Below are 24,842 nucleotides of genomic sequence, written 5' to 3' on the forward strand. Positions count from 1 at the left end.
TCCTGGGTGATTATCACTACGGATGCCAGTCTATCCGGCTGGGGAGCAGTGTTTCTCCACCACCGAGCACAGGGCACTTGGACTCCGTCCGAATCAGCCCTCTCGATCAATGTGCTGGTAATCAGAGCTGTGCTCCTAGCTCTTGTAGCTTTTCTCCACCTGTCGGCGGGCAAGCACATTCGAGTCCAGTTAGACAACGCGACAGCAGTTGCCTACATCAATCACCAGGGCGGGACTTGCAGCCGCCTAGCAATGTTGGAAGTTCAACGTATCCTTCAGTGGACGGAGGACTCCAAGTCCACCATATCCGCAGTCCACATCCCGTAGAAAACTGGGAGGCAGATTATCTAGCCCTCAAACTGTGGACGGCGGCGAGTGGGCCCTGCATCCGGCAGTGTTCCGGTCAATCTGTCGCAAGTGGGGCACTCCGGAAGTGGATCTAATGGCATCCCGGAACGACAACAAGGTCCCGGTTTACGTGGCTCGCTCCCACGATCCTCAGGCCTTGGCGGCGGACGTGCTGGTTCAGGATTGGTCCCAGTTCCGTCTGGCCTACGTGTTTTCCCCTCTAGCTCTCTTGCCCAGAGTCCTGCGCAAGATCAGAATGGAGGGCCGTCGGGTCGTACTCATCGCCCCAGACTGGTCCAGGCGAGCTTGGTTCCCAGACCTTCTCCGTCTGTCCGTAGAGGTGCCGTGGCATCTCCCGGACCGCCCATACCTTCTCTCACAGGGTCCGTTTTCCGCCAGAATTCTGCGGCTCTCAGATTGACGGCGTGGCTCTTGAGCCCTGAATCCTTACGGCTTCAGGCATTCCTTCCGAGGTCATCTCCACTATGACTCAGGCTCGGAAGTCTTCCTCGGCCAGGATTTACCACAGGACTTGGAGAATTTTCCTGTCCTGGTGTCGCTCTTCCGGCCATGCTCCTTGGCCGTTTTTCCTTGCCGACCATCCTGTCCTTTCTACAGTCCAGTCTGCAGCTAGGACTGTCCCTCAATTCCCTCAAGGGACAGGTCTCGGCTCTGTCAGTGTTGTTCCAGCGGCGTATCGCCCGACTGGCCCAGGTGCGCACCTTCATGCAGGGCGCATCTCACATCATTCCGCCTTACCGGCGGCCTCTGGATCCCTGGGACCTTAAATTGGTCCTCACGGTCTTACAGAAACCCCCCTTTGAGCCTCTTAGGGAGGTTTCGTTGTTTCGTCTTTCACAGAAAGTGGTCTTTCTGGTGGCCATAACTTCTCTCAGGAGAGTCTCTGATTTGACTGGGCTCTCTTCGGAGTCACCCTTTTTGTTTTTTTTCACCAAGACAAGGTGGTTCTCCGTCCGACTCAGGGCTTTCTCCCTAAGGTGGTGTCTCCTTTCCACCTTATCCAGGACATTTCATTGTCTTCCCTTTGTTCGGCCCCTGTGCATCGCTTTGAGAAAGCGTTGCATGCTTTAGATTTGGTGCGGACGCTCCGGATCTATGTGTCACGCACCGCTGTTCTTAGGCGGTGCACCTCTCTTTTTGTGCTGACCACAGGTCAGCGCAAGGGTCTCTCGGCTTCTAAACCGACCCTAGATCGTTGGATTAGGTCGGCCATATCCGATGCCTACCAATGTTCTCAGGTGCCTCCCCCGCCGGGGATTAAGGCGCACTCGACCAGAGCTGTCGGTGCCTCTTAGGTTTTCAGGCACCAGGCTACGGCTCAGCAGGTCTGTCAGGCTGCCACTTGGTCTAGTCTGCACACCTTTTCGAAGCACTACCAAGTGCATGCTCATGCTTCGGTAGATGCGAGCTTGGGCAGACGCATCCTTCGGACGGCTGTCGCCCATTTGTGAAGTTAGGTTTGCCTACTTCTCAGTTTCTGTTTATTCCCACCCATGGACTGCTTTGAGACGTCCCATGGTCTGGGTCTCCCATAAGGAACGATGAAGAAAAAGAGAATTTTGTTTACTTACCGTAAATTCTTTTTCTTATAGTTCCGACATGGGAGACCCAGCACCCTCCCTGTTGCCTGTTGGCAGCTTTCTTGTTCCGTGTGTTTTCACCGGCTGTTGTTGTAGACAGAGGTTCCGGTTAGTCCGGGTTTTACTCTACTTATGGGTGGATGTCCTCCTTCAGCTTTTGCACTAAACTGGTTGGATTTGTCATCCGGGGAGTGTATATGCTCGGAGGGAGGAGCTACACTTTTAGTGTAGTACTTTGTGTGTCCTCCGGAGGTAGAAGCTATACACCCATGGTCTGGGTCTCCCATGTCGGAACTATAAGAAAAAGAATTTACGGTAAGTAAACAAAATTCTCTTTTTTGTAAATCACTTTACTTGTGAACATATGCCCGCCACCAGAGAATCATGTGCTCACTGAGGATTCACACGTCTGGAGTCACATAAAGTGACTGAAGCCTTGAACCCAAGCCTAGACAATCCCTTTAATGGGAGTACAGCTCTGCAGGTAAACTGCAGTTAAGAATTTACCAAAGAACTGACCAGCAGCTGTTACATATTGCTGTAACTTAATGCAAACCATTGATGGTGATCGACTTTATGGAGTTATAACGCAGAACTTCTCCTTTCTCCAGTATCCACTCCTGGCTTGGCTAAAAAAAAAAATCTGTGCATTTTCTGTGGGTTTTTTTTTTTTTTTTTTGCAATGTTAATGTTTTGGGGCCAGTTATTAGTTTTTTGGGGTTTTTTTTCATTATTATACAAAGCAATTTTTTTTAGATTTTTTTTTTTAATTTTTTTTATTTTGCCAAGTTTTTTTTTTTTTTTAACATTTCATGTTGTAGATTTGGTTTTTTTTTTGGCAAAAATAATGGTGTGAAGGAAGCCTACAGAGTAGTCTGAGACTAAGATTTTGGTTATTTGGTTTATAACTTTACTAAAGGAATGCATAAGAGATATAAACTAATTATAGGACTTTAATCACTGCATGCCTATAGTAAAATAAAAATAAAAATGTATCCTATGTGTGCATATATAATTCAGTTTTTTAGTGCACTTTTTGCTTGTCTTTTAATGAACATTATTCTTTTCTCTACATACATTCTCTTTTCTCTAGACTCTTTAGCTCTGGGTAGGTACTATTCTGCCTGCAGAGGCTCAGCATGTATAGGGAGTATTACTATCAAAAATAGTTTCATCCAAGAGGAGTATAACTTGTCACAATGCCTCCTATAAGAAACTACCCTGCAAGTCATACCTGGTCAAAGTGTGGCCCTTTTGGCTGTTTAGGTGTGGACCAGGTCAAAGGGCTTTATGAAGTGGGATCCTGCACCATGCGGACTCCCCCTGCCCAATGTCTTACATTCACTGGTATCTACAGCTGGAGAATACAATGATGGAAGAGGTAGCTGTCAGGTACGTCTTCCATCATTGAGCTGACGCCACTATACCGCATCAGCTGTATGTTAGTACACAGTGCAATCCAGAGAAGCAGGGGAACAGTTTAGGTAAGTAGTTCTTGTTGCATCATTTTGCCTGGAGTCATAATGCCGTGTGGGGACATCATTCCGAATGTGTGGCTTTGTGTGGCCATCATTCTGAGTTCGGGGGACTGTGGGAGGACATATTGCCGTGTAAGGGGTTAGTGTGGGGACATACTACCGTGTAAGGGGGCTGTGTGAGGGACATATTACCATGTAAGGGGGCTAGTTTGGCACATAATGCTGTGTGGATAGACAATGTTTTTAAGGTGGCTGTGTGGGGACATCATTCTGAGTGGGTGACTCTGTGGGACATCATTCTGAGTAGGTGGCTGTGTGGGGACACAGTGTGAAAGGGGTTGTGTGAGGACATCATTCTGAGTGGAGGCTATGTGGGGACATATTACCATGTGAGGGGGCTGTGTGGGGAAATAATACTGTATGAGGGGGAGCTTTGTGCTGACATGCCTTGTGGGGATTTCATACTGTGCGTGAGAGCATCACACAATGTGAAAGGGGCTGTGTGGGGACATATTGCTGTGTGGAGACATATTATCATGTAAGGGGGCAGGGTGGGGATATTTTACTTTGTAAGGAGGCAGTGTGGGGACATAATACTGTGGAGTAAGGCTGTGTGGGGACATACTGTGGAGTAAGGCTGTGTGGGGACATAATACTGTGGAGTAAGGCTGTGTGGGGACATAATACTGTGGAGTAAGGCTGTGTGGGGACATAATACTGGAGTAAGGCTGTATGGGGACATAATACTGTGGAGTAAGGCTGTGTGGGGACATAATACTATGGAGTAAGGCTGTGTGGGGACATAATACTGTGGAGTAAGGCTGTGTGGGGACATAATACTATTGAGTAAGGCTGTATGGGGACATAATACTGTGGAGTAAGGCTGTGTGGGGACATAATACTGTGGAGTAAGGCTGTGTGGGGACAGAATACTGTGGAGTAAGGCTGTGTGGGGACAGAATACTGTGGAGTAAGGCTGTGTGGGGACATAATACGGCATGAGGGGGAGCTTTGTGTTGCTATGCTTTGTGAGGATATCATACTGTATGTGGGAGCATAATATGGTGTTGGATGCTGTTTATCAAGGTACATTTGCTGAATACCAGGAGCTGTATGATTTCTAAGTGTTATAAAATACACTAAATTATATGGTTGTGAATAGCTGTTAGTGATGATGCATGTTACAATAAGCCCTGCTGTTACCTGTATTAACACTAGCATCTAGACAACAGACTTAATTCTACTCAATATTAAGTGATACAAATTAATATAAAGCAATAATAATATTGAGCAGAATTGTGGCCAACCCTCCACAATAGTCACAGCATCTTATGGACCTTTGGAATAATGAATTGCCATCCCCTGTGGTAAGCCAATGTGTGATCCATTGCAGATGCTTCAGATATCACTGGGGGATTGTTGCTCTCTAGTTTCTCATATCCATCGCCATGTTTCTAGGCTCTGTGATGGGTTAGACTTTGTCTTATAGGGTAGCTTTTTATAGGTGGCACTTGAGACCGTTTTCCTTCTTCTGCAGAACGTGTGCTTTTGTACCATTACAAATTCTTGAAGGGATTGGAGGATGAAAAGCACAGACTTTGAGCCGCTTACAGACAAATCCATTGCTTGCCATTTCTATAATTGCTTGGATAAAATCCTTTTTTGTGGAGTGAATGCAGAGTGAAGTGTTTCCACTTATACTTGCGTAGCTGTATGAAACTCTACAAGCTTTATTACATAATTTTAATCTTGGCTCTACTAAAGGGAATCTGTCACCAGGGTTTCCCTACCTCATTTGAGAGCAACATATAGTAATAGAGATCTTGATTCCACCGATGTGTCACTTACAGGACTGCGTGCTGTAGTTTTGATAATCTTCTTCTGATAAAACAGTCATTTTATCACTAGAGGACTACTTGGCCTTCTGTAGTCCAACCACATCCCCTACAATGATTGGCAGCTTTTTGCTTATGCACAGTGTACACAGAAACTTACCAATCAGTTGTGTGGACTGGGTTATACAGGTCTCTGCATTCAGAAAACCAGTGATTCTATAAAAAACTGCAGCATGCATCCCAGTAACTGATAAGCCGCTGGAGTCGAGGTCTCTGCGCCTTCAACCTGCTACTGTAAGATGGGGTTACAAAAACTTGGTGGCAGATTCCCTTTAATAGTTTATTGTAATATTTCTGTACTTTGTGTCATTCTTGATTATACTCTAATTGTGTTTATTTTTCTAAACTCTTTTAGAAAATGAAAATGAAGATGACCTTGGTGTAGACGACTGGGAGGCCAGAATCAGCGATGAAGAGAAAGGTCTTTTCTTTTCTTCCCCTAATTTGCTTATTTAGTTCCATGTCCGTACCATGTCAATATCCTTTATACTAGTACTAGGCTTTAGGATCAGATCTAGCCTTTCAGAGAACATGTGGTGTTCTGAGGAGCTAGCTCTAGTCAGCGAGTATAGCTTTCATATAAGCCGGTTCCTGTGAGAACTAGGCCTTTAGGATCAGATATAGCCTTTCAGAGAACGTGGTGTTCTGAGGAGCTAGCTCTAGCCATGAGTATAGCTTTTTTACAAGCCGATTCCTGTGAGAACTAGGCCTTTAGGATCAGATATAGCCTTTCAGAGAACGTGGTGTTCTGAGGAGCTAGCTCTAGCCATGAGTATAGCTTTTTTACAAGCCGATTCCTGTGAGAACTAGGCCTTTAGGATCAGATATAGCCTTTCAGAGAACGTGGTGTTCTGAGGAGCTAGCTCTAGCCGTGAGTATAGCTTTCTTACAAGCCGGTTCCTGTGAGAACTAGGCCTTTAGGATCAGATATAGCCATTCAGAGAACGTGGTGTTCTGAGGAGCTAGCTCTAGCCGTGAGTATAACTTTCTTACAAGCCAGTTCCTGTGAGAACTAGGCCTTTTTCCTCTTTCTTTAATGCCGATGTCCCTTGCAACAGTTGTCCATGTTGGGCTCACTATAAAGTTAGGTTCTGGATTTTGCTTTTGACTTCACCTTTGAATTGCAAAAGATAAAGATCCATGGCACATCTCCAACATAAAACATTCTGCCGGGCCTCAAATCTATACATAACTGAGGGTTTGGAAAATTCAATTTACAGGCGTTATACTGTAAATTTGCTGGAGATTTGGTGTGAAGACTCTGCTCCCACAATCTTCATCAGCTGAACCCACCCTTAGAATTGGAAATAACCTGGCCAGAAAGCTTAAACCTTTGACTAGCTACTCTGTCCAAAATATGACTTGTGTGTTTCCTTGACAGATCCCAAAAAAATTCGCATAGAAGTTCAGGAGAAAAATGAAGAAGAGGATGATGATGATGAAGAGGATGAGGATGACGATGATGACGATGATGATGAAGATGATGATGCAGAGAGTGAGGAGGAGGAGGATGATGAAGAAGCTGACAGCAGTGAGGATGAAAAATCTTCAGAAGAGAAAAAACCTGAAAAGCCAACACTGTCTCTTTCTGCTGGATCCAAACAAGCGGAGAAAAAGTCTATTGTAGAGCACAGCTCAGAGTCTGACTCTGAATCTGATGACGATCGCACCAAAGAAGAGCGGGCATATGACAAAGCAAAGAGGCGAATAGAGGTATTTGGCATCAGCAGCCCTTTTTTTTAAACCTATGCTTGCATTGACTAAGTACCTTGAATTCCAATCTTCCTTTGTGTTGTTGTTTATACATTTTTTTTTTTTTTTTTTTTATTTTTTAGGGGGCTGTTGCTTTTTTTTTCCCCCTTTTCACTTTGCAAATTTTAAAACTAAAGATTTAGGTCTCTGTGTTTACTTTTGTGTAAGTACTACTCTTATCAAGTCATATATCTAGAACAGAATTGTCTTCTGTTTTATTTTAGAAAAGACGTTTGGATAACCAGAAAACCATAAACACGCAAATTCTACGGGCACCAGTTATATGTGTCCTTGGTCATGTGGACACTGGAAAGACAAAAATCCTTGATAAGGTATGTACCTGTTTTTAAATTGGTCGTGAATAGAGATTTGGCATACAGCAGCTGTTCAAGTTTGGCGTGTTCAGCCGGACTTAAAAAAAAAAAAACAAAAAAAAAAAACAAAAAAAAAAAAACAACCTAAAAACTCGGGTTCGGGACTGGACTTGAACCCAAATATCTGCCTGGATGCCAAATCCTATATAAGTCTATGAGGATCTGAACATTGTTCTGTAAAATGATGGTAACAAAGGCTAGGGGGCTGCAAAGCAGGACAATTATACTTAAGGAGTGTCCAGCACAGCTGTCACACTGCTTCCGGGTCTACTCATTAGCTTTCATGCATTTTTGCTCCTTCCCCCGCCCACCCTTTGTGACAGAGTCTGTGACTGGTTGCAGTCAGACTGTCGGTGTCTGTGATTGGTTGTGGAGTGTAAAAATAAATGGAAAAAAATGGTGTAGGATCCCCTGTATATTGATACTGTACGCAGATAAAGCAGACAGCTACTGGCTGCAGCCCTCAGCTGTGTACGTTATCTTGGCTGTGTATCAAAATACTATGGACCCAATGTGGCTTTTTTAAATTATTTAATAAAAACAGTGTATGGCAACCCCCCCCATCCTTTTTTTTTTTTTTTTTTTTTTTAATTAAATGTTTTTATTAAAGTTTTACAAGTTACAACCAAATAAACATTGGAGGCTACCCAGCCTCTACCCCCCTCCCCTCCCTCCCCTCCCCTACCCTCCCCTCCCCTACCCTCCCCTCCCCTCCCCTCACCTCCCCTCCCCAATATACATTAAACAAACAGACTTGTAGAAAGGAGAGATAATGTCAAATCTGCAGCTCCACACATTCCTGGACAAAAGTTCTTAAGTACCATTATTACATTCATCAATTAATCCAGTTTAGACTTTTGTTTTTCTTTTATGAGTTTTTGCTTTGTTTGGCATTGTACACATTTAGATGTTATTTTTGATGAAGAATCTAACCTGTTCCCATGCTACTCTCTTCTCCCCAAACCTCTGTCATCATTATAGATAAGTTGTGAAGAAATTTCTCGCCCTTTGCCCCTTATCAATTTAAAGTAAGCCCAATCTAAACCTAATCAGTTCCCTCGAAGCCAACCCTGACCCGTCTATCCATCGTGCCCATATTTTTTCAAATTTGATGACGCCATTTCTTTCTTTATCGTTCCTTTGGGAGACCCAGACCATGGGTGTTTAGCTTCTGCCTCCGGAGGACACACAAAGTACTACACTTAAAAGTGTAGCTCCTCCCTCTGAGCTTATACACCCCCTGCTAGCCAGTCCTAGCCAGTTTATTGCTTTGTGTCAGGAGGCATACATCCACACATGCAAAGAGTTTGAAGAAAAGCGGGTCCATGTCTGGACTCCCGGCATGTCCCTTCTCACCCCACTGTGTCGGCGGTGTTGTTAAGGTTGATTTACAAGGCTGGAGCCTTACATGCCGCGCTCCTTCACCATCCCTTCTGGGCTCTGGCTTGAAGTGGGAGCCAGCACGGTCTCCATGCCTGGCAGGAGTCCGGTCTCCATCCACAGCCCCTTGAGGATTCTGTTGGACCGGAGCACTCATCCCCAGGGACATGGCCCTCAGCAGCTAAGTACCTGAGACGTTTATGTTGGGGGTTCTTTATTGTAAGGGGAGAGTATGCTGTATGTGATTGTTTTAACTTTTCCGGCGGGTTCTCTAGCTTTTGCCTGAGAACCGCGCCGATGGTGCCTGCTTGTCGGCCTCGCCGCTTAAATTTAGGCCCCGGCTTCGCCGGAGGCCTAGTTTCATTTTCCTGCCCTCGCATGTCACTCATGCAGAGAGACAGGTTCGGCTCCTCCCGGCGGCCGTTCTACACAGGGGAGGGACACTCCCCACTGCTGGGGCGTCCCTCCTTCCCTGCAGGTCTCTATAGCCCTCCAGTTCCCGCTCTTTTATAGGAACTCCCTCTTCTCAGGCAGAGTTCACTCTGCTCTGGGACATCCTGCATTCTGCATCTCTGCTGAGGTGCTGCGACTGGGGGACCGGGCTTTGGGATCTGGAGGGCACACAACACCGCGCTCAGCGGCCTGGTAAGCCACAGCCGGTCTCTGGTTGTGGACCTCTGTATATTCTCCCTGGGGTTCATTCTCTGCAAAGCCCCCACTCCAGCAGCATGTCTCACACAAGGAGCAAGGCTCCAAAGCTTTATTCTGCATGCACTGCATGTAGGCTTCTGCTGCCTGAGCCGAGCACCTATCCACATTGTGATGTCTGCTCTAACTTGGCGGTGCCACAGCCTGGAGTCTCACCCCCAGTGGTCTCTCAGGCTGCTGCCGCACCTGTGATTGAACCCCCGGCCTGGGTTGAGTCCTTTTCTAGGTCCATATCCCAGTCATTTGCTGAGTCCATGGGGCTTTTGTCCAGGACTTTGATGAATATGCATCAGCCCCCCTCACAGGGTGCCTCTAATACTCTTGACAGAGGACTCCTATCCTCTGACCTCCGTCCATCGGAGCTCACGGAGGATTCATCATCTGATCCCAGACCCCGTCCTTCTAAGAGAAGGCGCAGGGTTTCCTCCCCCTCCCCATCCCACGGCTCTGTCTCAAGAGCTGACTCTCAAGATGAGGAGGATGACCTCACTGGGGGCTCGGAGGCTATGTATCCCATCGATTTCTCTGAGGGTGACTCAGATCTTAGTGATTTGATTGCTTCTATTAATTCTGTGCTGGATCTCAAACCGCCAGGGTCAGAGGAGCAACTCTCTTTGGCAGAAAAACATCAGTTTACCTCGCCGAAGAGAGTAAAGTGTGTTCTTTAACCACTCCAGTTTTCAGACCGCTGTGACCAAACCCAGGGCCTGCCCTGACAAACGCTTTCCAAAGCGTGGTTCTGATGACCGGTTTCCATTTCCACCTGAGGTGGTCAAGGAGTGGTCTCACTCCCCAAAGGTAGACCCTCCGGTGTCTAGGCTATCAGCCCGGACCGTTGTGTCGGTGGCTGACGGCACCTCACTTAAGGATTCCACTGACCGTCAGATTGACCTTCTGGCCAAATCTGTGTATGAAGCTGCGGGGGCCGCGTTTTCCCCGACTTTTGCAGCAGTGTGGGCTCTCAAAGCCATCTCTGCTTCTCTAGAGGAGATGCATTCCCTCACCAAGGAATCTATGTCTGAGATGGTTACCTTAACTGCTCAGGCTTCAGCTTTTTCATCCTATGCCATGTCTGCCATGCTAGAGGCGGCTCACCGCACTGCGGTGGCTTCAGCTAATTCTCTTGTTATCCGCAAAACCCGCCCAGGGTAGGAATCAATCGAGGTTTCGTTCCTTTCGTTCCTCCAACTGGTCATCCTCTAAGCCTTCCGCCTCGTCCGCTAACTCAGCCAAGGATCAGAAATCCAACTGGCGCCCAAAAGCGCGTCCGCAGAAGACCGCAGGAGGTTCTGCCACTAAGGCAGCTTCCTCATGACTCTCGGCCCGCACCAGCCACGTCCTTTGTCGGTGGCAGGCTCTCCCACTTTGGCGACGCTTGGTTAAAGCAAGTCTCCGATCAGTGGGTGAGAGACATCATGACATCTCACGGCTACAGGATAGAATTCTCTTCCAGCCCTCCAAACAGATTTTTTTCTCTCAACTCCCCCCTGCTCCAAGGCCGCCGCCTTCTCGCAGGCCATGGCGTCCTTGCAGGCAAACGGAGTGATTGTCCCAGTTCCTGCTCAAGAACGGTTCAGAGGTTTTTACTCAAATCTCTTCCTAGTTCCAAAAAAGGACGGTACCTTCCGGCCCATCCTGGATCTCAAGCATGTCCGGGTGCGGCATTTTCGCATGGAGTCTCTGCGATCAGTCATTGCCTCTATGACCCAAGGGGAGTTCCTGGCGTCCATCGACATCAGAGATGCCTATCTACATGTGCCAATCGCAGTGTCACATCAGCGTTGGTTACGTTTTGCGATAGGAGAGGATCATTTCCAATTCGTGGCTCTCCCCTTCGGGTTAGCCACGGCCCCTCGGGTATTCACCAAAGTCATGGCGGCAGTGATTGCGGTCCTGCACCTCCAGGGGTTAGCAGTGCTTCCTTATCTGGACGGCCTTCTGGTCAAGGGTACATCCAGCGCAGACTGTCAGCGGAGTGTTTCGCTCACTCTCGCCACCCTAGCCCAATTCGGGTGGATTGTCAATCTTCCCAAATCCACTCTGACTCCGACCCAGAGTCTCACGTACCTAGGGATGCAGTTCGAGACTTTGCTGGCACTTGTGAAGTTGCCCTTAGACAAACAGCTGTCACTCCGGTTGGCGGTGCGCTCTCTCCTGAGGCCCCGCCGTTATACCCTCAGGCGTCTGATGCAGGTGCTGGGTCGAATGGTGGCCTCCATGGAGGCGGTTCCCTTTGCCCAGTTCCATCTGCGTCCTCTGCAGCTGGACATTCTCCGCTGTTGGGACAAGCGGCCTTCCTCCTTGCAGAGGTTAGTGGCTCTGTCGCCACGGACCAGGAGCTCTCTTCAGTGGTGGCTTCGACCCCTCTCCCTGTCCCAAGGGCGCTCCTTCCTGACTCCGTCCTGGGTGATTCTCACCACGGATGCCAGCCTATCCGGCTGGGGAGCGGTACATCACCACCACAGAGCACAGGGCACTTGGACTCCGTCCCAGTCAGCCCTTTCAATCAATGTGCTGGAAACCAGAGCTGTGCTTCTAGCTCTCCTAGCCTTTCACCACCTGTTGGCGGGCAGGCACATTCGAGTCCAGTCAGACAACGCGACAGTGGTTGCCTACATCGATCACCAAGGCGGGACACGCAGCCGCCTGGCAATGTTGGAGGTCCAACGCATTCTTCAATGGGCGGAGGACTCCAAGTTCATCATATCCGCAGTCCACATCCCTGGCGTAGAAAACTGGGAGGCAGATTATCTCAGCCGTCAATCCGTGGACGGTGGCGAGTGGTCCCTGCACCCGTCAGTGTTTCAGTCAATCTGCCGCAAGTGGGGCACTCCGGACGTGGACCTAATGGCATCCCGTCACAACAACAAGGTTCCGGTTTACGTGGCTCGCTCCCACGATCCTCAGGCCTTCGCCGCGGACGCTCTGGTTCAAGACTGGTCCCAGTTTCGTCTGTCCTACGTGTTTCCCCCTCTAGCTCTCTTGCCCAGAGTCCTGCGCAAGATCAGAATGGAGGGCCGTCGAGTCATCCTCATTGCACCGGACTGGCCCAGGCGAGTTTGGTATCCGGACCTGCTCCAACTGTCCGTGGAGATGCCGTGGCATCTTCCGGACCGTCCAGACCTGCTCTCGCAAGGTCCGTTTTTCCGCCCAAATTCTGCGGCACTCAAATTGACGGTGTGGCGCTTGAGTCCTGGATTTTGACGGCTTCTGGTATTCCTCCTGAAGTCATCTCCACTATGACTCGGGCCCGTAAGTCTTCCTCCGTCAAGATCTATCACAGGACTTGGAAAATTTTCCTGTCCTGGTGTCGCTCTTCCGGCCATTCTCCTTGGCCATTCTCGTTACCGACCCTTCTGTCTTTTTTACAGTCCGGTCTGCAGCTAGGACTGTCCCTCAACTCTCTCAATGGACAAGTCTCAGCTCTATCAGTGCTGTTCCAGCGGCGTCTCGCCCGACTGGCTCAGGTCCGCACCTTCATGCAAGGTGCGTCTCACGTCATTCCGCCTTATTGGCGGCCCTTGGATCCCTGGGACCTTAACTTGGTCCTCACGGTATTGCAGAAACCCCCTTTCGAGCCCCTTAGGGAGGTTTCTTTGTATCGTCTTTCTCAAAAGGTGGCCTTTCTAGTTGCCATAACTTCTCTCAGAGTCTCTGATTTGGCTGCGCTCTCCTCGGAGTCACCTTTTTTGGTTTTTCACCAAGACAAGGTAGTTCTCCGTCCGACCCCGGACTTTCTTCCTAAGGTGGTCTCTCCCTTCCACCTTAACCAGGATATTTCCTTGCCTTCCTTCTGTCCGGCCCCTGTTCATCGCTTTGAGAAAGCGCTGCATACTCTAGATCTGGTGCGTGCTCTCCGGATCTATGTGTCTCGCACCGCTGCGCTTATGCGGTGCACCTCTCTTTTTGTGCTAACCACAGGGCGGCGCAAGGGTCTCTCTGCTTCTAAGCCGACCTTGGCCCGTTGGATTAGATTGACCATTTCGGACGCCTACCAGAGTACTCAGGTGCCTCCCCCGCCGGGGATCAAAGCACACTCGACCAGAGCTGTCGGTGCCTCTTGGGCTTTTAGGCACCAGGCTACGGCTCAACAAGTCTGTCAGGCTGCCACTTGGACTAGCCTGCATACCTTTTCGAAGCACTACCAAGTGCATGCTCATGCTTCGGCAGATGCAAGCTTGGGCAGACGCATCCTTCAGGCGGCTGTCGCCCACTTGTGAAGTTAGGCTCCGCCTACTTCTTAGTTTTTTCTGTTTATTCTCACCCAGGGACAGCGTTGGAACGTCCCATGGTCTGGGTCTCCCAAAGGAATGATAAAGAAAAAGATAATTTAGTTTACTTACCGTAAATTCTTTTTCTTATAGTTCCGTATTGGGAGACCCAGCTCCCTCCCTGTTGCCTGTTGGCAATTTTCTTGTTCCGTGTGTTATCACCGGCTGTTGTCGTGGACAGAGTCTCCGGTTGTTCCGGTTCTTACTCGGTTCTACTTGTGGGTGGCTATTCTCCTTCAGCTTTTGCACTAAACTGGCTAGGACTGGCTACCAGGGGGTGTATAAGCTCAGAGGGAGGAGCTACACTTTTAAGTGTAGTACTTTGTGTGTCCTCCGGAGGCAGAAGCTAAACACCCATGGTCTGGGTCTCCCAATACGGAACTATAAGAAAAAGAATTTACGGTAAGTAACAAAATTCTCTTTTCTTTGTCGCTCCATTGGGAGACCCAGACAATTTAGTGTATAGCTTCTGCCTCTGGAGGCCACACAAAGTATTACACTTTAAAAAGTGTAACCCCTCCCCTCTGCCTATACACCCTCCCGTGGACCACGGGCTCCTCATTTTTATGCTTTGTGTGGAAGGAGGCACACATCCACTCATGAATTCTCAGACTTTTTATGTCGGTTGAAAGAAAAGAGGACCCCCACGGGGTCCCCGGCATGTTCCCTTCTCACCCCACTATGTCGGCGGTGTTGTTAAGGTTGAGGTACCCATTGCGGGTACAGAGGCTGGAGCCACATGCCGTCTCCTTCACCATCCCTTAGCGGCTCTGGGAGAAGTGGGATCCTGAGCAGTCTTCCATTTACTGGGACCTTGCTCCATCCGCAGCCCCTGAGGGAACCTGCCGGACCGGAGCCTCTTCAACCCCAGGGACAGGGCCCTGCAACTTAAAGGTACTCTGTATCCCTGTCGGGGATCGTACAGAGAGCGCACCTTCTTCCCGGGAGCCGCGGTACTTTTAGAACTGAGAAGGCCGGTGGACTTCCGTGCCGACCGTGCCTGCTTGTCGGCCGCGGCCTCAAATTTAGTCCCCGGCTTCACCGGGGCCTAGTCACAAAAATCCCGCCCCCGGGCCTGCCTGTCAGGGGTAAGGGCGGGTTCTCCGGCATGACGTCGGAGGTGAGGGCTGGAGCATCCTGCATTTCTTCCTCCCCCCTCACTGACCACTGTGGGGATCCCAGATTCCCGCCCTTGGCTGGCGCCTCCCCCGGCTCCACTCCTCCCCTGAGAGCTCCGGCGGCCATTTTCTGGCATTCTGCCGGTGGATGCTTCTCAGGGAACAGCTCAGCAGCCCCGGGGGATCCAAGGCAGGGAATCTGGAGGACACACTCCGCTCGTTAGCGGTCGGTAAGCCACACCGGTCACCCGGTGCTGGCCCCCCTGGGGTGCCGGTATAGATACATATATATATGTTTATTCAATAGATATATATGTGTCTGTTCGGTCAGTCCGTATACCTTGGTCCCTATATACCCTCAGTTGGTCACTCTCCTAGGAGACAACAGCATGTCGTCCACAAGGAGCAAAGCTACTAAGGCACAGGTTTTTTTTTGCAGCCTGTACCTCTTGTGGGGCTATGTTGCCTGCGGGATCCACGTACCCTCACTGTGAGCAGTGTTCAACTCCTGCCACGCTTGCTCAGCCGGAGCCTCGGGCACTGGTGGGCCCCTCGGCTCAGGTAGACCCCCCTGCTCCCCCTGAACATGCAGGGACAGAGTCACAGGGGTTGGCCTCTTTTGCTGAGAAACTCTCTCAGTCCCTTTCTCAATCCATGGCACAGTCTTTGGACAAATGGTCTTCTAGGCTCCTGGAGGCATTGCAATCCAGACCGGTCCCTTCACAGGCCCCGGTTCCTGTTAGCTTGTCTCCTCCAGGCCCCTCTCGGTCCGCGCCGCAGCGCGCTCCTAGGTTGGCCCCTAGGTCTCAGGCGGAGGACTCCTGCCCGGACCGCAGTCCCAGACCGGCAAAGCGGTCCCGCTGGGACTCTTCCCCCGTCTTCCTCACGCTGCTCGGAGGACTCTCAGGAAGACGAGGCGGATGTGGGAGCTCAGGGCTCTGACCCTGACTTCGCCCTTAACCTTGATACACCTGAGGGGGATGCCTTAGTAAATGATCTTATCTCATCCATCAACCAGGTGTTGGATCTCTCTCCCCCGCCTCCTCCTGCGGAGGAGTCTGCTTCGCAGCAGGAGAAACACCAGTTTCGGTTCCCCAAACGTACGCGAAATACGTTTTTTGATCACTCTAACTTCAGGGATGCTGTCCAGAAGCCCAGGGCGGTCCCGGACAAGCGCTTTGCTAAAAGGCATACTGACACGTGTTATCCCTTTCCATCTGAAGTTGTTAAGGGCTGGTCTCACTCTCCCAAGGTGGATCCGCCAGTCTCCAAACTGGCTGCTAGATCCGTTGTGTCTGTTGCAGATGGCTCATCCCTGAAGGATGCCACTGACAGACAGATAGAGCTCTTGGTGAAGTCCATCTATGAGGCCACGGGCGCGTCTTTCGCCCCGGCCTTTGCCGCTTTGTGGGCTCTCCAAGCGATCTCGGCTTGTCTGGCTGAGATTAATGCTGTCACACGGAATTCGGCTCCGCATGTTTCGTCTTTGACTTCCCAGGCGTCTGCCTTTTCCTCCTACGCCTCGTTGTCACAAGGAGACTTCCTGGCATCCATCGACATCAAGGATGCTTATCTCCATGTGCCGATCGCACCCGAACATCAACGTTTCCTGCGTTTCGCCATCGGGGACGAACACCTCCAGTTCGTCGCATTGCCCTTCGGCCTGGCGACAGCCCCACGGGTTTTCACCAAAGTCATGGCATCCGTCGTGGCGGTCCTACACTCTCAGGGCCACTCGGTGATCCCCTACTTGGACGATCTCCTAGTCAGGGCCCCTTCTCGGGTGGCGTGTCAACAAAGCCTTACCGTCGCTCTGGCGACTCTCCAGCAGTTCGGGTGGATCATCAACTTCCCGAAATCCAAGTTGACGCCAACCCAATCACTGACTTACCTTGGGATGGAGTTTCACACACAGCCAGCGTTAGTCAAGCTACCGCGGGACAAACAGCTTTCTCTGCAGGCAGGGGTGCAATCACTTCTTCGGAGTCAATCACACCCCTTAAGGCGCCTCATGCACTTCCTGGGGAAGATGGTGGCAGCTATGGAGGCAGTGCCGTTTGCACAATTTCATCTACGGCCACTCCAATGGGATATTCTCCGCAAATGGGACAAGAGTGCGGCTTCCCTCGACAAGAACGTCTCTTTCCCTCGCGACCAAAACATCACTTCAGTGGTGGCTCCTACCCACATCTCTGTCGGGAGGAAGATCATTCCTACCCCCAACCTGGGCTGTGGTCACCACGGACGCGAGCCTGTCAGGTTGGGGAGCGGTTTTTCTCCACCACAGGGCTCAAGGAACCTGGACTCCGATAGAATCGTCCCTTCAGATCAATATTCTGGAGATAAGGGCAGTATATCTAGCCCTATTGGCTTTCCATCGGTGGCTGGAGGGCAGGCAAATCCGAATCCAGTCGGACAACGCCACTGCCGTCGCCTACATCAATCACCAAGGCGGCACTCGCAGTCGTCTGGCCTTCCAGGAAGTCCGGCGGATTCTGCAGTGGGTGGAAGACACAGGCTCCACCATCTCCGCAGTTCACATCCCGGGCGTAGAAAACTGGGAAGCAGATTTTCTCAGTCGTCAGGGCATGGACGCGGGGGAATGGTCTCTTCACCCAGACGTGTTTCGGGAGATCTGTCGCCGCTGGGGAACGCCGGACGTCGATCTCATGGCGTCACGGCACAGCAATAAGGTCCCGGCCTTCATGGCACGGTCTCAGGATCACACAGCTGTGGCGGCGGACGCGTTAGTGCAGGATTGGTCGCAGTTCCGACTGCCGTATGTGTTTCCCCCTCTGGCAATGCTGCCCAGAGTACTACGCAAGATCAGGTCCGACTGCCGTCGCACCATTCTCGTCGCTCCAGACTGGCCGAGGCGGTCGTGGTATCCGGATCTGTGGCATCTCACGGTGGGTCAACCGTGGGCACTTCCAGACCGCCCAGACTTGCTGTCACAAGGTCCGTTTTTCCATCTGAATTCTGTGGCCCTCAACCTGACTGTGTGGCCATTGAGTCCTGGCTCCTAGCGTCTTCAGGGTTATCTCAGGATGTCATTGCCACCATGAGACAGGCCAGGAAGCCAACGTCCGCCAAGATCTATTATAGGTCTTGGCAAATCCTCCTGTCCTGGTGCACTGCTAACGGTTTTTCTCCATGGCCGTTTGCCTTACCCACATTCCTTTCGTTCCTTCAATCTGGAGTGGACAAGGGTTTGTCCCTCGGCTCTATCAAGGGCCAAGTGTCAGCGCTCTCCGTGTTTTTTCAAAAGCGTCTAGCCAGGCTTCCGCAGGTCCGCACGTTCCTGCAGGGGGTCTGCCACATAGTTCCACCTTACAAACGTCCGTTGGGACCTTGGGACCTTAACAGGGTCCTGACGGCTCTTCAAAAGCCGCCTTTTGAGCCTCTGCGGGATGTCTCTCTCTCCCGTCTTTCGCAGAAGGTGGCCTTCCTAGTGGCAGTCACGTCTCTTTGGAGAGTGTCTGAGCTTGCAGCGCTGTCATGCAAAGCCCCCTTCCTGGTTTTTCACCAGGATAAGGTGGTTCTCCGTCCGGTCCCAGAATTTCTCCCTAAGGTGGTATCCCCTTTTCATCTAAATCAGGATATCGCCTTGCCTTCCTTTTGCCCTAATCCAATTCGCCATTGTGAAAAGGATTTGCACTCTTTGGATCTAGTGAAAGCACTCCGGTTCTACGTGTCTCGCACGGCGCCCCTGCGCCGTTCAGATGCGCTCTTTGTCCTTGTCGCTGGCCAGCGTAAGGGCTCTCAGGCCTCCAAGTCAACCTTGGCTCGGTGGATCAAGGAACCGATTCTCGAGGCCTACCGTTCTTCTGGGCTTCCACTTCCTTCAGGGTTGAAAGCCCATTCTTCCAGAGCTGTAGGTGCGTCCTGGGCTTTGCGGCACCGGGCGACGGCTCAGCAGGTGTGTCAGGCAGCTACGTGGTCTAGTCTACACACTTTCACGAAGCACTATTAAGTGCATACCTATGCGTCGGCTGACGCCAGTCTAGGTAGGCGAGTCCTTCAGGCGGCGGTTGCCCACCTGTAAGAGGGGGCCGTTTTTCGGCTCTTTCGATTGAGGTATTCTTTTACCCACCCAGGGACTGCTCTTGGACGTCCCAATTGTCTAGGTCTCCCAATGGAGCGACAAAGAAAAAGGGAATTTTGTTTACTTACCGTAAATTCCTTTTCTTCTAGCTCCTATTGGGAGACCCAGCACCCGCCCCTGTGCTCTTTGGGCTAGTTGTTCTTTTGTGTACACATGTTGTTCATGTTGAATTGTTCTTATGGTTCATGGTCTTCAGTTCTCCAAACATCCTTCGGATTGAATTTACCCTAGACCAATTTATAAGTTTTATCCTTCCTGCTTTTGCACCAAAACTGAGGAGCCCGTGGTCCACGGGAGGGTGTATAGGCAGAGGGGAGGGGTTACACTTTTTAAAGTGTAATACTTTGTGTGGCCTCCAGAGGCAGAAGCTATACACCCAATTGTCTGGGTCTCCCAATAGGAGCTAGAAGAAAAGGAATTTACGGTAAGTAAACAAAATTCCCTTTTTTTCCGATATATACTTTTTCTCCACATTTATCACCCAATTAACTTTTTTGACATATTCAGATATTGTAGGACTGTGGTCCGAGATCCAGTGTTGAGCGATTAGTTTCCTGGCAATATATAATAGTCTAGATACGGCCACTTTGCCCTCCTCCTCCAAAGGTAAACCCTCCACGTATCCCAGAATACCGTATATGCCGGCGTATAAGACGACTGGGCGTATAAGACGACCCCCAACTTCTGCCCTAAAAATATAGAATTTGGGATATACTCACTGTATAAGACTACCCCGCTCCCAAATGAAAAAAAGTCTGCTTTGATTGCAACATGTTAATTTTAATTCCGCGAGAGCCGTACAATATGTCTTTAAAGGGCCATTGACAGATCAATCGCTCCAATGTTCACTTAGTACAGCAAGGAATGCTCCTCCCTGCTGTATAAAGCCACAACTGGACTGAAACAATGGTACTACACTCTGCTACAAACAGACACACACAACTCTGCTACAAACAGACAAACACACACAACTCTGCTACATACAGACAAACACACACAACTCTGCTACATACAGACAAACACATACAACTCTGCTACATACAGACAAACACATACAACTCTGCTACATACAGACAAACACACACAACTCTGCTACATACAGACAAACACATACAACTCTGCTACATACAGACAAACACATACAACTCTGCTACATACAGACAAACACATACAACTCTGCTACATACAGACAAATACACACAACTCTGCTGCTCTGTGGGGCCTGCACCCGCGGCTCGGCGGGTACAGCACCCGCGGCATCGGCGGGGGGGGGGGGGGGGGATTGGCAGGGCATACATCTGGGGGGTTAGAAGCAGCTCACCGGGGCCCATAATGGGGAGGCGGGGAGGGCATTTACCCGATTAGGTCACGGTGGAGAGGGGGCCCACACAGCGCCGGACAGAAGCTCGCCTCCTTCATCTGTGGGACTGAGAAGGCGGTAGCTCCGCCCACAGATGAAATTCAAAACAGGATGTCTGCGCGGCTTAAAGTGACGGCGCCGCAGATTGCTGCCGAGGACTGCGGTCCCCGGAACTTGGCCGGGGGCAGCAGAACTATAAAGGCGAGTGGGCCCCGGCCAAGGGACAGGAGAACTGACGAGGCCGAGTGGGCCCCCCCGGCTCTCCAGGGCCCCGGCATTTGCCCATAGACAGGTAGGAGCCCTGTCTGCGAGCCAGATACGGCCATCAAAAGAGCCATATCTGGCTCGCGAGCCATAGGTTCCCGACCCCTGCTGTATGATATATACCGTATTTTTCGCTTTATAAGACGCACCTGATTATAAGACGCACCCCCAAATTTGGTGAAGGAAAAGATAATTATTTTTTTTTTTAATGTTAAATGGGGTCCATCTTATAATGCCAGTGTCCCTCTAACAAATCATATAGGGTATATGTCCCTCATAGCCCCCCATCCTAAAATTAGCCCCCTTAATCTGGATATGGCCCCCTTATATTGAATATAGCCCCCTTGTGATGGCACACGTTCCCCTGTGCTGCCTATGGTCCCCTATGGATTGCACACGTTCCCGTGTTAGATAACGCCCCCATGCTGCTGCCCATGGCCCCTATAGATCGCACAAGTCCCCCTGTGTTAGATATCGCCCCCATAGTGCTGCCCATGGCTCCTATATAGATCGCACAAGTCCCCCTGTGTTATATATCGCCCCCATAGTGCTGCCCATGGTCCCTATAGATCGCACAAGTCCCCCTGTTAGATATCACCCCCATAGTGCTGCCCATGGCCCCTATATAGATCGCACAAGTCCCCCTGTGTTAGATATCGCCCCCATAGTGCTGCCCATGGCCCCTATATAGATCGCACAAGTCCCCCTGTGTTAGATATCTCCCCCATAGTGCTGCCCATGGCCCCTATATAGATCGCACAAGTCCCCCTGTGTCAGATATCGCCCCCATAGTGCTGCCCATGGCCCCTATAGATCGCACAAGTCCCCCTGTGTCAGATATGGCCCCTAGGCTGCTGCCCAAAGTAAAATAAAACCCTCTTTCCTTATCTCCTCCAGCGCTGAGCTCCCTCCTGTCTGGCTCCGTGCTTCTGTTCTTCCACTTCCTGGTTCTCAGTGCGGTCATGTGATCGGCACAGCAGCCTGAGATCTCTGCCTGCCTGATCACAGTGGAAGCAGGGACACGGGGAGAAACGCTGCAGGGGTAAGTAAAGATTTTTTATTTTAGAATGAGCAGCAGCCTGGGGGCCAAATCTAACACAGGGGTGGGCATGTGCGATCACACTGGGATGCAGGCTCATATAATATGCACCGCTGCCCCAGCCCCTCACTGCGTGCGATTTCAGCACCATTAGAGATGGACAGCGGCTGTGCATATTATATGAGCGGGTGCAGGAGATCAAAGGCTGCGGCCCGCAGCGTTCCCCTGTGCTCCAGAGCTGCTGCCCCCACCTCCCCTGGACGCTGCAGTGTACATATATATATACACACCCCCCCCCCCCCCCCGTATATCCGGCGTATAAGACGACCCCCCACTGTAGCCATTATTTTAAGGGGGTAAAAAGTCGTCTTATACGCCAGTATATACGGTACATACAAAGGGAGTTAAGCTCGTCTCTATCGTATATACTCTATCAATTATTTCTGTCACCTCTCTCTAGTAATGTTCAATATCAGGACACGACCACATCATATGTAATAGATCTGCGGAACATATTTTGCATCGCGGGCAGAAGGGGTCAGTTCTAACTCCAATATCAAACAGGAATCTAGGAGTGCGATATACTTGGTGAATAACGTACAGGTGTGACAGTCTGTATGCCTCCCCCAATGATAGACTAGGAATTCTTTCTAAAATTTCTACCCAATGGTTGTCCTCAATAGGTCCTATAGCTCGTTCCCATTTCTTTGTCGCTCCTAATTGGGAGACCCAGACAATTGGGTGTATAGCTACTGCCTCCGGAGGCCACACAAAGTATTACACTAAAAAGTGTAAGGCCCCTCCCCTTCTGGCTATACACCCCCCCGTGGGATCACGGGCTCCTCAGTTTTATGCTTTGTGCGAAGGAGGTCAGACATCCACGCATAGCTCCACTGTTTAGTCAGCAGCAGCTGCTGACTATGTCGGATGGAAGAAAAGAGGGCCCATACTAGGGCCCCCAGCATGCTCCCTTCTCACCCCACTTTCTGTCGGCGGTGTTTGTTAAGGTTGAGGTACCCATTGCGGGTACGGAGGCTGGAGCCCACATGCTGATTCCTTCCCCATCCCCATTAGGGCTCTGGGTGAAGTGGGACTTTACCGGTCTCCAGGCACTGAGACCGTGCTCCTTCCACAGCCCCCGGAGAATCGGCTGGATATGGAGCTGAGTATCGTCAGGGACAGGGCCCTGCTTCGTTAAGGTACTCTGTGTCCCCGGGCATACCGCGCGCACACCGCAGCATGCTGGGCGTGTTAGTGCGCCGGGGACATCAGCGGTGCTGCGCTTGTGCCATTCCTCACTACAGCGCTGCTGAGTGAGTAGACTTAGTACGAACGGCCGCGCCGGCCGCTGGGGTCAGTTTTCACTGCGACGCGGCTGGGACTTGTGGTGCGCCGGGGACTTCCGCGCTAGCCGTGCATGTATGACGGCCGCGCTTATTACTACAGTCCCCGGCTTTTGCGGCCTAGTTCGTTTCATTCCCGCCCCCAGACCTGCCAGTCAGGGGGAGGGCGGGACGCTGTACAGACCATCAGCGCTGAGGGCTGGAGTCTGCTTTACATACTCCAGCCCTCACACTGGGCACAGTGGGACGCCAGTTTCCCGCACTTTGTTTGTGGCACGCCCACGGTCCGCCCCTCCTCACATGACGCCGGCAGCCATTCCTGTCTGCACGCTGAGCTGGAGAGGGGAGACTGGGAGACCCAGACACGGGATTCTGTGACCTCACACCCGCTTTTCAGCGGGCGGTAAGCAGCCCTCAAGGGCTCACCCCCACTTGTGCCGAAGTGTACTTTGTATTTTTGTGCTTGCATGCTATACATTACACTGTACGGTCGCTGGTGACTCTCTGCTATATACCCTCCTAGGTTACTCAAGGCAGACAACAGCATGTCGTCCGCAAAAAGCAAACGTGCCAAGGCACAGACTTTATATGCTGCTTGTACCGCATGTGGGGCTGCTCTACCGGCAGGTTCCACTGACCCCCATTGTGTGCAGTGCTCGGCCCCTGTGGCACTTGCTCAGCCGGGGCCGCTGCTAGAGGTGACCCAGGGAGAACCACCTGTGAATGCTGTCCAGGTGACAGGGACGGAGTTTGCAGTTTTTGCTGACAGATTGTCTATGACTATGTCTAAAATTCTTGAAACATTGCAGTCTAGACCAGTAACTCAGACCATGGGCACTGTTGAATCATTGCTCCCTGGTCCCCCTCAGCTGGAACACTCCCGAGCTCAGGAGGTGTCGCATGCACCCCAGGGTGACGACTCTGACTCGGACGACAGTCCCAGACGGGCTAAGCGGGCTCGCTATGAGCGGCCCTCAACTTCATCACACTGGTCAGGGTCCCAGCTGGACGACTCTCTGTGTGATGAGGCGGATGTGGCTGATCAGGATTCTGATCCTGGGACCGTTCTCAATCTGGATACACCTGATGGTGACGCCATAGTGAATGATCTTATAGCGTCCATCAATAGAATGTTAGATATTTCTCCACCAGCTCCTCCTGCGGAGGAGTCAGCCTCACAGCAGGAGAAATTCCATTTCAGGTATCCCAAGCGTAAATTGAGCACTTTTCTGGACCACTCTGACTTTAGAGACGCTATCCAGAAACACCACGCTTATCCAGATAAGCGTTTCTCCAAACGGCTTAAAGATACACGATATCCTTTTCCCCCTGACGTGGTCAAGGGCTGGACCCAGTGTCCCAAGGTGGACCCTCCAATCTCCAGGCTTGCAGCTAGATCCTTAGTTGCAGTGGAAGATGGGGCGGCACTTAAAGATGCCACTGACAGACAGATGGAGCTCTGGTTGAAATCCATCTATGAAGCTATTGGAGCGTCGTTGGCGCCAGCATTCGCAGCCGTATGGGCACTCCAAGCTATTTCAGCTGGGCTTACACAGGTCGACACGGTCACACGTACATCTGCTCCGCAGGTGGCGCCCTTGACCTCTCAAATGTCTGCATTCGCGTCTTACGCGATTAATGCTGTCCTAGACTCTACGAGCCGTACGGCTGTGGCGTCTGCCAACTCCGTGGTTTTACGTAGAGCCTTGTGGTTGAGAGAATGGAAGGCAGATTCTGCTTCCAAGAAGTGCTTAACCAGTTTGCCTTTTTCTCGTGACCGACTGTTTGGTGAGCGTTTGGATGAAA

General features: G+C 50.9%; 1 protein-coding gene across 3 annotated transcripts in view; it reads left to right on the top strand.

Moving 5' to 3' along the window:
* Positions 1–24,842, top strand: part of EIF5B (eukaryotic translation initiation factor 5B) — a 181,880-nt gene that overhangs the window by 45,527 nt on the left and 111,511 nt on the right. For 2 of the 3 annotated variants that reach the window (XM_075336407.1, XM_075336408.1), the window contains 3 exons: positions 5,678–5,743; positions 6,704–7,035; positions 7,299–7,406. In XM_075336407.1, the coding sequence (XP_075192522.1) occupies positions 5,678–5,743; positions 6,704–7,035; positions 7,299–7,406 (506 nt within the window). Of the gene's footprint in view, positions 1–3,042; positions 3,058–5,677; positions 5,744–6,703; positions 7,036–7,298; positions 7,407–24,842 lie in introns of all 3 variants that reach the window. The other variant, XM_075336406.1, reaches the window with a different exon arrangement.

Source organism: Anomaloglossus baeobatrachus, chromosome 2 (genome assembly GCF_048569485.1).
Source record: "Anomaloglossus baeobatrachus isolate aAnoBae1 chromosome 2, aAnoBae1.hap1, whole genome shotgun sequence".
In the NCBI taxonomy this organism is placed as follows: Eukaryota; Metazoa; Chordata; class Amphibia; order Anura; family Aromobatidae; genus Anomaloglossus; species Anomaloglossus baeobatrachus.